Below are 15,574 nucleotides of genomic sequence, written 5' to 3'. Positions count from 1 at the left end.
GTAGCCTATTTTTTTATTTTTATTATTATTTTACAGCTCACTACTTTATTCGTACTTGTCAATCTTAGCATTCAACCATCAATTCTTTTTTGAATAAATATTATTTATGAATAAATATATGAAAACTATCTTCTGTGGTAGGCTACCGTCTCTGTGGCAACAATGGTGTATTTCACCGGAATATATTAGATAGGCTATACTATAGAAACCTAAATATTAGTAGCCCTATACATTAGGATATTACAAATTATGTATAATAGGCTATAACCCTTGTATAAAAAACACAAACTAAATGAGACCGTAATTTCAAAACATTTGTGTTTATCTGATGTGTCACTTTTTTAGCATTATGTTTACATTCCTTTGCCCACCAGAGGGCTCTGGAGTGCTTCGAAACGAACATGCATTCTCGTACAGCGACTGTGTCACCGGATGAATCAATGCACCGCAAATTATCCCAATTCCTTTTCAAAATCAGTTTACTAGCAAGAAGTCGCGAAGAAATTAAACTGCGGAATCGGGTAGGAGACAGGTTGACAGCATCAATTATGCTACAGGTAAAATTTACAAATGTAAAAGTATAAATACGTGCTGTTTCTGAATACAAAGCTAGTAGCTCTGTTGACTTTAAACACGACGGTAAAGTTAGTTTAACGTTTGACATTCGTTCTAGACATTTGGTTTTATACCCATTAAACTCTGCGTATTTCATGTTTTGAGCCCGAACCAACTCAGATAAACAAATTCCCTTTGCATAGCACAAGGCTTAAATACAATGTAGCCTATATTAATTAGACCTATCAATTAAACTATTTAACTATACATGATCAAACTAATAGTAAAATGTTCAGAAAAATATCCCTTTTATAGAATAAGGCTCTGTTTTTTGGAATTAGCTTTTTTTTTTTTTTTTTACTTTTATAGTTGCCTAATTTTAGAACTTAAACTTCAGGCCTCATGCAATACTGTTAATCCATTAAACCACAACACCGTTTGCCCAAAAGGTATCAAACCAACTGTAAATTACTTAGATTATTATTCCCCATTTTGCACATGGTTTGTTTTTCAGATTATTAATCTGGGTGTTTTTTATATACAATTCTAAGCCCATTTAAATAGGTCAAACAGTGTTGTTGTAGTGTAATGGATTTAAATGAGTTCAGTATTATATAAAAAAAATATCAAGTTATTCATTAATTTAAATGCAATTTGTTTAATAATGTAGTTTAATGGATTTAAACGGGTTCAGTAGGCTAATGTAGGCCCTAATAGGCCTATATATATATAAAAAAGACCAGATAAAAAATCTGAAAAACAAGCCTTGTGCAACATGGGGAATAATTATCAGAGTAATTTGCAGTTGGTTTGATATGACATCTGTCTTACGAATGTCAAACGGTAAACTAACTCTCTTTAACAGAACTTATCGCCTGCATGCGTTTATAGTCATTAATATAGTTTGTTTTGAAGTCGATGAACTTCACGTTTAGTCGTTTTATTCATTGAAATATTGTTGTTTGTGATTGTTTTTCATTAAATAAGAATGTTTATTTAAGTTAGGCTACTATGAAATCTTCTCAAGTTATTGATAATTTAAAATCTTTACAAATGATTGATAACTTGTTAAGATTTTACAATAATTGAAACAAACTCGCTTAAGGTTCACCATTTAATTAGCAAACAACAATATTTTAAAGCTTAAACCGTTACTAAAAACGACAAAACCTGTAAAAACAACAACAAAACAAAACATCTGCGTTATTACTATTTCACGTAATGACGTAAGTACGTGGCGTACGTCAGGATGTGGTGCTGCGCTCAGGTCACGGTTTCCCCTCGTGGCCTGGGATCGAATCCCACTTCTGACAACAACTTTTTGTTCTTTTCAACATGATGAGAACATGTTGCTGTACGTGAATATGCTGCGTCTATTTAATTAAAGAAACGTACGGACGTTTTTCAGCTTGGGCAGTTGGGTACGTTGTCACTGTACATAAATTATACTATAAAAGTTCAGCTCACTCGTTTTAATCGCTAGAGGGCGACGTAATTCCTCACGACTGCTTTTCACATCAGATTACCAGCGAGAAGTCACGAAGAAGTGAAACATGGCGGATTCGGGTGGGAGACAGATTGACAGCATCAACCATGCTGCAGGTGAAATATACAGATATTTAAACTTTTTACACGTGCTGTTACTGAATTAAACACGTACATAAGCAGTCGTTCAAAGTATTAAGAGAGAGCTTGTGTTACCGCGTGTTACGCCGTTGATCACCACTCTGCCATGTCACAGCTGACTTTACAAATGCACAGTGGAAATTACATCATGCAGTGTTTGACATTTTGAACATATATTAAAATCTAACTATATAGACAGGATCACGATGTTCCCTATTGTTTGCATGTGTAACGTGATGTGTTTGTAATATTAACTGAATCTTTATGCAACATTCCTTAGTTTGGTAATGATCGAGTGTGAACCAGCATGATGAAATAACACTGCAAAGACAGTGTCGATGTTCCCTGTCGCCATAGACATCATTAACATCATTAATTCAACCCTATACTCTAAACAAAAATATATATTCTACCAATATCGTTTGTGCAAATATAGAGCAATTTGAACTTTGCATACGTTTTAAATCATTTTATATGTGTCATAGATGGAGATGGCAAGGTGCAAGAAATTGTACGATCGAAGGTAGGTCTTTACTTTTTTTTATTCTCAATTTACTAGATATCACAAACACAATGGCTTTGTCTCAAAACCTAGTGAGGTTACATGGACAGCGTTTTGGGCTTCATAGCCACATTCTCAGCAGAGACTCAGTATGCTAAGATGCCCAAAATTCAGACTAGGTTTTAGGGAAAAAAGCCAATTTTAAGCCACATCAGTTTACAGACACAATGGATAATTTAAAGACATGCAAACTGTGATTCCCTTTTTTTATGTATAGACTGAAGGTAAGGAATTGACCAAAGAAGAAAAGCAGCGTCTTAGGAAAGAGAAGAAGCAGCATAAAAAGAATAAAAAAGATGACAAGGTTCCTACAGAGAAGGAAAAGGAGAAAGAGAAAGCATCTGTTCAAGCTCCATCAAAACCTGTCACACAGAGCCCAACACATAAAGGTACTTCAGTCCACTTGCGTGATGTTGCTTATCTATTCTCCTGCAACCTCAAGTCTATAAAAAGTTGTATCAAAATTAAATTAGTTTTGATTTAAAATAGGATAATTTGAGGAGAATTATTTATTTATCTTTATTTGTTTATGTAAGGGTATTTTTCTCTCTTATTGATACTAGATTAATATTTAGTTTCTGAGTTGGCTATTTTGAAGGAAGTAGGGACTTAAAGGGTTAGTTCACCCAAAATAAAAATTCTGTCATTCGTTCATCCTTGGAACACAAATGAAGATCTTTTTGATGAAATCTGAGAGCCTTCTGTGCCTCCATAGAAAGTCTATGCAACTGCCACTTTGAAAAAGTTCATAAAGAGATTGTAAAAGTAATCTATATGAATCGAGTGGTTTTGTGAGGTTCATTGAGGTTCGATGAGAACCAGTGAGGTTAATTCTCGTGTTACGCAGCACGTTTGAGCTTCCACATGAACCAATGAGATTCATTCTTGTGTGTTACACAGCACGTTTGAGCTTCAACAAGAACCAATGAGGTTTATTCTTGTGTTACGCAGCACGTTTGAGCTTCCACATGAACCAATGAGATTCAAGAACCAAAGAGGTTTATTCTTGTGTTACGCAGCACGTTTGAGCTTCCACATGAACCAATGAGATTCATTCTCGTGTGTCAAGCAGGTTCGGTTGAGCTTCTGTTCATGTTCGCTGATCAATGCTTATATTTGAATTACAGCCTAAATTCAATCTGTTCATCGTATAAAGCGGTCAAGTTTCTTCAGAAAATTTGGACTAATACACTCAATTCATATGGATTAGTTTTAACAATCTCTTTATGAACTTTTTAAAGTGTCAAAGTAGTAGTTGCGTAGCTGTCACTGGAGGAACAGAAATCTCCTTAGATTTCATAAAAAATAAATCTTCATTTGTGTTCCGAAGATGAACAAAAGTCTTACGTGTTTGGAACGACATGAAGGTGAGTAATTAATTACATAATTAAAATTTTTGGGTGAACTAACCATTTAAAAACAGATCTAGATAGGCTTAAATAGTCTTTTAATAGCCTTTTTAGTCTATAGTCTATGTTTGGGGTGCTTTTTATTTGATGGGCCCTTTGATCTCAGCAGCGGCTCCTGTGCCTGTAAGTGCATCTGCATCTGAATCTCTTGCGGCTGCAGAGAAGCCTGTAAAGACCAAAGCGGAGCTGCGAGCAGAGCGCCGGGCACGGCAAGACTCAGAACGAACATCAAAACAGGGCAAGAAGGAAGGGGGGCAGCAATCCACCTCCAGTAAGCCTAAAGCTTCCCCCAGTGAGCTTCAGCCAGGTAATTCAATGCATCGGAAAAGGATATTCCAGGATGGGAAGTTTGGGCATTCCCACAGTGGCTGATGAATGCTTATTTTTATCAGCCATTCCAATATTGCTGCTGTTTTTTCCGTCATTTCAAATATATAAACAAAAAAAATGTAGTGTCTATTGTTGGCAAAGAAGGCCATTTACACTAACTCCGCCCACCATTGTCTCTGAGCCAGACAAAATGACAAAAGAAACTCGAATTTTGTTAAGTTCTAATAAACCTTTACGCACATCAACTTGAAGAAGCGTTTATTTTAAAATGTTTGAAAAGTGGGAATAAAGTGTCTAAAGGGTATTTAATTTTGGGAATAAAGTGTTTAACTGTTTATTTGGTGTAAATAGTACCTGTTGCTATTTGCACTTAGTACAAATGCATAAATCCATACATGCTTATTCTCACACAATGCATTGTGAAATAAAATGTTCTGTTTTAATTTACTTTTAAATGTAACTTATTAATGTGATGGCAAAGCTTTTGGTAGAGTTTTTAGCAGCCATTACTCCAGTCTTTAATGTCACATTTCAATGCATATTTTACTTATATTCAAATTGAGTTTGACAACTTTGCAAAACATTGATCGAACAAACAGTGATTCAAACAGCAGCATTTCTCGTCAGAATGTTAATGCGAGATACTTTACGAGTCACAATGACTCACAGATTTACTCACAGAAGTGGCTGCATTTGACTGGTGTTCATGTAGAGACTGTGACTGAGCAGTTTTACAATTCTTTTCTTTATTTCTTATTAGTAGTAAAAAGGTTACCAGAGCACGTTCAGGTGGACGACCCCGCTGCATTGAAGAAGTTGGCCAAAAAGCTTGAGAGACAGCAGGTGAGACAAATCAATGCCGTCCTGCTTTGCCTCTTTTCTGATTACTACCTGTTGACGGAGGATGGATTCATCCAGGTGTTTTCTGAGATCTCTTTTGCAGCGTTTTTAACCCAGGTCCTTCCCATGTCTTACAGAAGTCAGGGCAAGGATGCGGTTTAAATATAACTGGAGTCAAGGTCTGGCTCCACACTTTTGTGTGCAGTGAATTGTTAAATTATTTCTTTGTTTGATGTATTTTTAATTCTTGGTGAAAGTTAACTCAAATTTGATTTTATTGGAGATTGGTGATTTCATTGTGATTATCTTCATTTCATTGTGTTCATGTGATGAGCTAGATGTCTTATGTGGCTGAACTTTCGAGTGAGTTTTTTTCTTTTTTTTTCTTGATTCATAATTTTTCATTTGTTATTTGTTAGGTGTAGATCTATAACACTAGCGTAAAGCTTGGGAAGTCCTCTGTGGAGCCCTTCTTCAGTAGTGCACGTCATGTATGTCTTCATGCACAGTGTTCTGTTGCAGTCTCAGCTCTTGACCTGAGGAGGGAGGATGTGACCTCCACAACATCTGTCCCTGAGGGAACAAAATATTCACATTAAAAGCTGTTGTTTGCTCTGTTCTCTTAGGTTCCTTTGAGGTCCGATTATGGCTACAAGGTCAGCCTGTTCTCCCATCTACACCAATACAGCCGAAAAAACCCTCCAACTCAGCAAATCAGGTAATGTAACAAATGTGTCTTCTAGTTAGAATATTAACTTAAAAGGGTCATATAAAGATAAATCTCCCTTTTTTTATCCTTGACTAAATTAATTTTCAAAAGTTTGGGGCTGGTAGTATTTTTTTTTTTTTTTAAGAAGTTTCTTACGTTCATTAAGGCTGTTTGTTTGATTTAAAAATCTGATAAATCATTAATATTGTGAAATATTATTACAATTTAAAATATTTTTCCTATTTAAAATATAATTTATTTCTGTTATGCAAAGATGAATTTTCAGCATCATTACTCCAGTCTTCAGTGTCACATGATCCTTCAGAAATCATTCTAATATGCTGATTTGCTGCTCAAAAAAAACTTGTCTTATTAATATCAATGTTGAAAACAGTTGTGCTGCTTCGTATTATTGTGGAAACAGGAATATATATATATTTTTTCAGAATTATTTGATGATTAGAAAGTTAAAAAGAACAGCATTTATTTTAAATACAAATCTTTTGTTACATTAAAGATGTTTTAATGTCACTTTTGATCAATTAAATGCATCCTTCCTGAGTAAAAGTATTAATTTCTTTCAAAAAAATCTTACTGACTCCAAACTTTTGCACAGTACTGTAACTTGACACATACTATAACTTCAAGAACTTAAAGATCCTCCCCGGCCACAAAAAGTTTATTTTATTTTATTATTATTAGGGGATAGACATATTATAAATGAAGTATGTTTAACCTAAATGAATTAGTTGGTTGACTTGTATTGTTTGATATGGTTTATTTTGTAGCATCCCTGCCACAGTTATTCACCCATCCATTGTTCGGTTGGGTCTCCAGTACTCTCAGGGCATAATAGCAGGATCCAATGCTCGATCTGTGGCCCTACTACATGCCTTTAAACAGGTAATTCATAATCAAACCTATAAAATTGCTCAGAAGTTGTTAATTTTTGGATTTAATTAACCAGCAATCATTTTATAGGTTATTCAAGACTATAGCACACCTCCAAATGAGGAGTTGTCAAGGGACCTTGTGAACAAGCTTTCGCCCTATATCAGGTTTACTTTCTTCCTTGTGAAAATTATATAGCACATGCTCAGATGTATGTTATTTCGTTTGAATTCTCTTACATGTAAATGGTTATTTGACGGACACTACCAATCCTCCTTACCCCTACAGTTTTCTCAGCCAGTGTCGGCCCCTTTCAGCCAGTATGGGCAATGCCATCAAGTACATCAAGAAGGAAATTTCAAATATACCCAGTCAATGCAAAGAAGAGGAGGTAAGAGTATTCAGAATCACTAGTTAGAGACATTTATATGCAGTAGGGGTGTCCCCGACTAAGGATTTTCATAGTGGAATCAGAATCGTCAAGTCTTGCCTATAGTCTACTAATAGGCTAATTGTGTGAGGGGGCGGGGCTTTAACATTTTAAAGGTGCGATGTACAGAACATCACACAAAGATATAGAAGAAAATGTATAAAAACATTTCCAGTCTTTCACTGTCTGTGTCCGTTTGAGTCTTTTAAAATTGTGTGTGCGGATAAAATACATTCTAAAACGTTTAACGTGAAAAACGTATAAAGGCCTAATTTCCTAAAACTGTTATATTAAAAGATCAAATTCTGTACACACCTTATTAATAAAGCATACTATATAGCCTAAAGAAAAGCAGATGAGCCAGAATATGAACAACGCGTTTAGCATTTTCCTCCCATAGAAAACCGTTAAAGAAAACGGTTTACGTGACTTTCTATAGGAATATAGTTCATATTCTTGGTTCATCTGCTTATCTGCACATAGTATCGTTTCTTAATAAGGTGTGTAGCCTACTGTGTAGTGCATAATACATTAAGCACGTAAAAGTGCCATTTAAGCTTTTTAAAAGCTTTTTTCACGTTAAGCGTTTTAGAATGTCCTGAGGAAATCCAACTTGTTAACGTTGGCCGGCAAAAGTGCGATCGTGGTTTTCCTGATGCTAAATCCAGCCTTGTAGAATATCCTTTCTGATGGTGTGCATCTTCAGGTTTTCTTATCCCAGACATTTTTACAGATTACTTAAACATAAATCTGTCACGGGGTGTTTGGATTTATTCACGCTGAAACTTAAGCACGCTGAAAGATTTATTAAAAACGTCTTTCTTTGCACATTTTTATTGACAGCATTATCATAATAGGCTGTATATTAACGTATTGACAGAAAACCGGTAGTTCTATGTGAAATCTTACATTGAGCACCCTCATATAGCCAAAATAACATGATCCTCGTTTAATAACATCTCTGCGAAGATTCGACCGTGAGATTGGTAGTCGACTCAGGCTCCTTCTGTCGAAGCATCGAATCTTCGACTATTCAGTAGGGATGTCCCGATCCGATCCACGGCATCGGTATCGTGCCGATACTGGCCCAAAACGCTAGATCGGATATCGGAGGGGAGAAAAAAAAATTATCCGATACCTATGATCCGATACCCATTAGGGGTGGAACGGTACGTATTCGTACTGAACGTACGTTCGGTGCATGGATTTACACAGAGAATACACGGTATAAAAATAAATAAAACTCGCGTGCACATTAATTAATGTAATACGGAACTAACTGTTAGATACGCGCATATGCGGGTTCTTATAGGGACACCTAATCTGTAGCCCCGCCTTAGCTCTGAACGCGCGTCTATATCGCTTCAAACGTTCACTTTATCATAATACGCGCGCGGCGCGTCCTATTCGCTGTGGACGCGCGGATGGATTCAAACTGTTCAAGCATCGAACTAGACGCGATAGACACGAATTTGACGTTCTATTCGCGTTTGGTGTGAACGCAGCAAAATGAACAGGCTGCGATGTCAAGATTGCAATGCTGGTGTGTTTGTGTGTGTGTCAGAGAGAGAGAGGCACGGGCGCGATCGAACAGTGGAAACATAAAAACATCGTCATTTTCATACAGGACATCATTAAAACTGCAAAAAGTGTTTAGCCTACTTATATTTGTGTAAAACACAACATTGTGCTTTTGGCAATCTGTAAACTCTTGTCAAACTGACTGTCACCCAAAATCACACACACACACTGTTTAAAAGCAAAAATGATCTCATCTTTTGGACATTCATCATATTGCATTGGTTTTCATTTCTTGTCCTAAAACAGCACAAATCTGTTTATTTTTAAGTTACACATTCTACATTGAATAAAACAGAAAATCAAATCATGTTTTTAATGGTAGTATTATTTTATACAGAAATAAATTATTTATAATTCAGATGAGAATAAAGTTGAAGTTAATTCAAATTTTAAGGAAACAAATATATTGATCTGAAATATAGCAAATTAATTTTAAATTCATTCAGGTTACCAAACATATCTCAAGGTCTTTTGAATAAAGGGTGGCAGTCTTTCATTATCAACTGTTGTTGTGGACTATATGGAGAAGTATTTGTTCTCCATTTGAGTGAGATGTTTTTATGTGGCTAATTGTGCAAAGTGCTTCCATATATTTTATTATTAGTAGTATTAGTTCAAGAATAAAATAAAAATATCGGATTGATATCGGTATCGGCAAATAGCCAAAGCTGCGGCATCGGTATCGGTATCGGAAGTGAAAAAGTGGTATCGGGACATCCCTACTATTCGGGGTCACCCCTAATATGCAGTATTCTTCCTGATCCTGTGATTATCTAAAAGCAACGTTTTCTCAACAGGCGAAAGGGAAACTCCAGGATTGTATTGATAGTTACGTAAATGAGAAGATCATTTTGGCTTCTGAAGCCATTTCTAAGTATGCTATTGAGAAGATAAGTAATGGAGACGTCATTCTTGTTTATGGCTGGTAAGATCTTTCACTGAATTGCTATAATCCTGTAATAGTTTGGATTAATGCATTTAATGCCTTTTTTGTCTTTTTCCAGCTCTTCTCTTGTCAATCACATTCTGTGCGACGCTTTTGAAAAGCAGAGGAAGTTCAGAGTCATAGTCGTTGATAGTCGACCCAGGCTGGAGGGCCGAGAGGCGCTGAGGCGTCTGGTGAAGAAGGGCATCCGATGTACTTATGTGCTCATATCTGCCTTGTCCTACATTCTGCCTGAAGTGAGTCATTCTTTTCAGTAAAGCTTGTTACTTGCTGTGATTTTTGCAAACACATTTTATTTTTAGCTCATTGCGAGTTAATGTGCTTTATATCCAAAGTGCTTGTACCCTCAAAGGAGTGATTATGTGTGTGACATCAGCAGTAGCTAAAAATATTAATAAGCCTAATTATGGATTGGTACTTTTGTTCTTAAAGACACCGTATCAACTGCAGTGGTGCTAGTAGAGCAAAAGGTTGACAAACTACTCAGTTTTATAGAGTTTAGAACAGCATATGGACTTTATTTACATACGTATACTTTTGATAATGACACTCTTAGATTGCTGTTATGGTTTTATTTCAAATAATTATATGGCACGGTGAGGTTTTGAATATTTAGATTGTTACGTTATATATTGTGTTAAACCAAATTTTCAGGCCGTGTGAAAAACAGTTGAGGGAACTGTCAGTTGCCCGATGGGGCCAGTGCTGCATCTTCATGGAAGTTGATCATTTTTAAGCCTGGTCAATTTAAATATAAAAATCCTTAGCGTGTAGCCTTGCATGTATTACCGCTTAAAATTATTTTAAGATTTTTAAAAATGTTTTTGTAAGAAGTCTCTTATGCTCACCAAGGCTGCATTTATTTGATCAAATATACAGTAAAAACAGTAATATTGTCAAAATAACTGTTTTTGATTTTAATTTATTTAAAATGTAATTTATTGCTGTGTTGGTAAAGCTGAATTTTCAGCATCATTACTCCAGTCTTCAGCCACATGATCCTTCAGAAATCATTCTAATATGATGATTTGGTGCTCAAGAAACATTTCTTACTATCAATAGCTGTTTCCATCCACCTATTTTTATGTGCATTTTGGGATATCGCATTAAAAAAACGCTGGATGGAAACGGCAAGATGCGCATCAATTATTGTAATTTTTTTTATCTGATAAGAAAACATGCACATGATTGGATAACTGGACTAACCAGTTGCGCTCAGGGACACAAGTCATCTATGTTGTTGGAAAAAAGAGCCACGATGGCTTCTCCAATTTCAGCAACTTCAATTTTTTCTACAGATATTTTCCAGGAAGTGACGATTTTGTTCTCTTGAACACGAGGTGGAAATGCTGTTTAATTCACGAATGTTTAATGCCATATTCCAATTTTAACTTTAAATGGAAACATAGCTAATATTGAAAATGGTTGAAATATTTTTGTGAGACACTTTTTTTCACAATTCTTTGATGAATAGAAAGTTCACAAGAAATCTAACTTTTGAATAGTGTACTTGAACTACAGTTAACTTGCCTTTATGTTGTCATTATAAACATTGTTTCCATGAATGCTGAATCAGTACTTGCACTCTCTTATTTCCAGGTATCCAAGGTATTTCTTGGTGCCCATGCACTTCTTGCCAATGGTTATGTGATGTCACGTGTGGGAACTTCCCAGATTGCTCTGGTAGCAAAGGCCTACAATGTACCAGTGCTGGTCTGCTGTGAGACCTACAAGTTCTGTGAACGAGTGCAGACGGACTCTTTTGTATCCAATGAATTAGGTAAGACTAGCATGATTGGTAAATTTACTATCATCATTTTTGTTATTAACATTATTTACACAAAAAAAGTAAACCCTAATGGATTTTTACAGATGATCCTGATGACCTGATTGTGACCAGAAATGGGAAGACCCATCTAGAGAATTGGCAGACTGTTAAATCACTGGGGCTTCTGAACTTGGTGTATGACGTGACGCCACCAGATTTTGTGGACCTTGTGATTACTGACTTGGGCATGATCCCCTGCACCTCTGTGCCTGTGGTACTGCGAGTCAAGAACGTGGATCAGTGAAGAGCAGATGAACACGGTTCGGCTTCCCTTTTGCATCTGCACATAAGAGTATGTGCACACAGGGCTTCTAGCATGAAGTAAACATATCTATGAAATGGAACAAGCTTTTCAAATAAAGCTACAGTTTATGTTCTCACTGCCGGGATCCTTTCAAATGTTTCATTTTGAATTGTATAACTGGTCCAAAATGACGCAGTCCATTTCAATCCACCTAAAGGAAAATTCTCAAATCACTAGTGGTTATACACAAGATCAAGAATATCAGATTCGCTTGTTCTTGTGTCAGAACCACAACATTTAAAGAGTGTCGGTAAAGCATGTTTGCTTTCAGTTTGGGCTTTTCATGATGGTCAGTGCATAGACATAAACATTAAAAAGAAATATTTATCATCCTTTTTGGATTGTTGCTGTTGCTGAATTCCTTTCATAGATGTGAATAAGGGAAAAGGAACATGGTGCAAATGTAAGACCGTGCAAAAGCTGAAGATAAGGGGTTTTGTTTGTATTACCAAAACCTTTTAAAAGGCTACAGAAAAATAAATAATTTAGATAAACTGTTGTTTGCCGATTCTTTTGTGACAAATCTTTAATTTTTGGTACTGGTTTACCGGGGTACATGCTGAATTCTTCAACAAAATATTACATTGAAAGAAATGAGATTTGCATATTGTAACATGTACAGTCAGTATTATACTAATAGTGTGTACCTTTTTAATCTCATATTAGCAGATGAAACATATTCCCTTTACTCTGCCAAAATGGAAAAGCATACAGTTTTAGAGGTTAAATGGTTATCGGTTAGTGTCTAACTAACATGTGACATCTGTGAACAGCAGGATGTGGCAGTAACAATATAACTTCTTTTTTTTCACAAATCACAAATTATAACAGTCCAATGACATCCATTTCCCCCCTCCCTTGTAAAATGAAATCACTTTAAATATCTTTGAAATCAAGATAATTTTAAAGCAACACAAAATATTTGTCCTTAAAATATGTCAGTGCTTCACTTCTGTCAGAAATGTGGCTGCCCTCCAAAGACAATCAGCAAGGTCAGTCTATAGTCAGTTTTCCCTTTACAGACCAGTCTTTTCAAGGCTGTGAAAATGTCAGTATTCACTTAAAGATTTTATAAAATGTAAAAAAAAAAAAGGTTTAAGGACATTGAGGGTCAAAAGAAAGTGAAAGTTTAAAACATCAAAAATAGTGCATTAAGTTATTTTAAAAAAAAGAATGCCATGCAAACCTGCTTTTGACAAGTTTAAAAAACAAGAAACTAAAATGTTCATGTGATGGTTAAGCTTCCAGTGTATGAAACTCTTCTCATTTCTTCTCTTGCATCCTTTTCAATAAGCTTGATGCATTTTGTGGCATGTGCACCTTTGTCACTCCAACAGTCACTTCTCTTTAAAATTCAAGTGGTCTCGACCTTTCGTCTTTGAGCGAACCAGAGTAACGATGAAGCCACAACTGTTGATCCGGTGAGTATCCCAAGCACCTTACCTATGGGAAACTCTCCCTGCAATTGAGAACAAATAATGAACATGCGCAATAAAGGAGTGATGGCCAACATGTTAAGGCTGATTTATTTGTCAGGGGCCTCACCTCTCTCATGCACTTGTATCCGTGGAAATTATGGAGACAACCACACTCAAAGAACCCTGGACCATATGGGCTGCAGAATGAGTTTTCAGGGCAATTCCAGGCTGAAGAGACAAACAGCATTCAAGAAATGCATTGAAAGATATTTTAAAGATTGAGATCCCAGTTTACTGATAACTTACGCATCAGTGCTGTCTGATTGCAAAGATTTTTCTGTCCTTCGCAGATTCTGGTATTGTTTTTCACTTCAACCGTCTCCCATGATGAATTGCCCCCCGGACACTCCAGTTTTGAGGGTAGTAATCTAAGTAAAGATTTATCAAGTCACCTTGTTAGCTTAAATAAGGGATTTTCAATCTTGTAGATGCCATGGACCCCCAAATATCATCGTCCTTGTATGAGGGACCTCCATTCTAAAATGTACGTTTTCATGTATAAAGACCTAATTTATACTGTGATATTTTAATATAAATATGTGTAAAATATTACTTGGAAAATATTTAGATTTTATTACATAAATTTTTTTCCACCGACTACTATAGCACTGTACTGTTAGATGTATTATTTATTTATTTAAACATTTTATTATGTAAGAATTATCATTTATTTTAATCCATCTATTTTTCTTCTTTTATTATTTAATTACTTTATTTTTTATTATATATTTGTTACACTTTTCTTTCTAGATTTGTCCACTGACCCCAAGCAATTTTGGGTCCCCAGACCTCAGTTTAAAAACCCATTGATTTAATGTTATGAACTTGATATACTGTGCTCATGCATAACTTACAATTGGGTAAGATGGCTGAAACCCTGAAATACGAAATCGCTCAGATTGGTGATCGGGTTGTTGGAGAGATCTCTGTGTAAATACAGTTCAATATTGTTTAGATATTGCATTTAATATTTAATATATTTTAAGACACATTCACAGATATTAATAAAACCTGATCTGGTACGTACATTATGACTGCTGTGAATGAATTATACAGGTGCTCTACATGACTGATAGAGCAGTTTGACAGGTCCAACCTAAAACAGGATAAAGATAATCGTACACAGTTAGATTTACAAATAGGATATATATATACACACACACAATTTAAAAAATAATTGGAATACTATAAAGTTTTCCTACCCTATAATGGTGTCTATATTGCTGGCATTATTTTCAAAACAGCAGCGTCCTTTAATCTGGCCTTTTTTTAGGCAGAAATCCCAGACAGGACTGTCTTGTCGTACAGTCCCTTCGCACATTTGACATAACTATCGACAATAAAGGTGAAAGCTTTCAAAATATTATAGAACAACATGCGTGCATAAAATGTGTATACAATGAGTTTTACTTTACAGCATGACAACAATGTAGCATAGCATGTTTTATTATAATCCTTTAGCTGTACAACTGTTGCAATCATTATAGTCGATCGTCTCACCTGTACATCAATATCCTGACTGTCGACATATGCACTGAATAAAACAAATAAAACAGTATATAAATACACAGTAGATACCGCATATGTTGTAATGCTAGCTTTCATTTTCGCCAAAAACAAAATCATGTGACACGATGATCATGTGACGTTCAAGGGCCGCGACCTCATTCATGACATCAAGGCGGCGCAAATATTTCGCATTTCTCATTGTAAAATTTTGATAGAGACGAAACTCTTACAAAACACTGGAGTTTTTACATAATTCACTTTGTTGGACTGATATAGATCCTTGTCGCCATACCTCCAATATTAGTTCGGCCAATCTACATTTATTCAGTCTGGATATTGAAAGGCACACTCCACGAATTCGGATGACTTTATGAACAGTACAGGCATACAACCCCTGTTATATTTTTAATTTATGCTTAATTAAATATTATCTAATATAGAAATAACCTAGTATAAAATGTAAGTATTTTTAAATAGGCTACAAGAAATGTCTGTACCCCCCTTAAATGGGTATTTTGGACTGTCCCAACTCAGAGGTAATTTATTCTATAAAATTGTGATAACATAATGGACCGG

At 35.6% G+C, this 15,574-nt stretch overlaps 2 protein-coding genes and 1 long non-coding RNA gene across 5 annotated transcripts in view; 1 reads left to right on the top strand and 2 right to left on the bottom strand.

The window, feature by feature from the left end:
* Positions 1-15,574, bottom strand: part of LOC309481851 — a 218,177-nt gene that overhangs the window by 160,587 nt on the left and 42,016 nt on the right. The window lies entirely within an intron of this gene.
* Positions 2,026-12,505, top strand: eif2b4 (eukaryotic translation initiation factor 2B, subunit 4 delta). 3 transcript variants are annotated; one of them, XM_082146855.1, is made up of 13 exons: positions 2,026-2,157; positions 2,667-2,704; positions 2,961-3,132; positions 4,262-4,459; positions 5,243-5,325; positions 5,949-6,040; positions 6,820-6,934; positions 7,013-7,089; positions 7,211-7,313; positions 9,731-9,858; positions 9,938-10,115; positions 11,479-11,659; positions 11,752-12,505. In XM_082146855.1, the coding sequence occupies exons 1-13, from the start codon at positions 2,109-2,111 to the stop codon at positions 11,949-11,951; spliced, it is 1,614 nt and encodes a 537-aa protein (XP_082002981.1). In that variant the 5' UTR covers positions 2,026-2,108; the 3' UTR covers positions 11,952-12,505. The 3 variants fall into 3 exon arrangements, with proteins under 3 accessions (XP_082002981.1, XP_082002980.1, XP_082002979.1); XM_082146854.1 differs by having other exon boundaries at positions 2,036-2,157; positions 4,259-4,459; positions 5,246-5,325; XM_082146853.1 differs by having other exon boundaries at positions 2,050-2,157; positions 4,259-4,459.
* On the bottom strand, positions 13,180-15,147 carry atraid (all-trans retinoic acid-induced differentiation factor). Its single transcript, XM_082146928.1, has 7 exons — positions 14,990-15,147; positions 14,692-14,819; positions 14,517-14,585; positions 14,344-14,415; positions 13,736-13,857; positions 13,557-13,657; positions 13,180-13,470 (listed from the first exon to the last, which is right to left on the bottom strand). The coding sequence occupies exons 1-7, from the start codon at positions 15,113-15,115 to the stop codon at positions 13,366-13,368; spliced, it is 723 nt and encodes a 240-aa protein (XP_082003054.1). The 5' UTR covers positions 15,116-15,147; the 3' UTR covers positions 13,180-13,365.

Source organism: Leuciscus leuciscus, assembly GCF_965113295.1.
Source record: "Leuciscus leuciscus genome assembly, chromosome: 19".
NCBI lineage: Eukaryota > Metazoa > Chordata > Actinopteri > Cypriniformes > Leuciscidae > Leuciscus > Leuciscus leuciscus.
Note: the sequence above shows the minus strand (reverse complement) of the source record. Positions and strands in the feature narration are given on the sequence as shown.

Excerpts from the sequence above, each read along its gene's own strand:
- eif2b4 (XM_082146853.1), top strand. The coding sequence starts at position 2,109 with ATGGCGGATTCGGGTGGGAGACAGATTGACAGCATCAACCATGCTGCA. Across the intron at positions 3,133-4,258 it reads ACAGAGCCCAACACATAAAG|CAGCGGCTCCTGTGCCTGTA; the intron begins GTACTTCAGTCC and ends CTTTGATCTCAG. Across the intron at positions 6,935-7,012 it reads TACTACATGCCTTTAAACAG|GTTATTCAAGACTATAGCAC; the intron begins GTAATTCATAAT and ends ATCATTTTATAG.
- atraid (XM_082146928.1), bottom strand. The coding sequence starts at position 15,115 with ATGATTTTGTTTTTGGCGAAAATGAAAGCTAGCATTACAACATATGCG. Across the intron at positions 14,820-14,989 it reads GTCAGGATATTGATGTACAG|TTATGTCAAATGTGCGAAGG; the intron begins GTGAGACGATCG and ends TATTGTCGATAG. Across the intron at positions 13,858-14,343 it reads TTCAGCCATCTTACCCAATT|ATTACTACCCTCAAAACTGG; the intron begins GTAAGTTATGCA and ends ATCTTTACTTAG.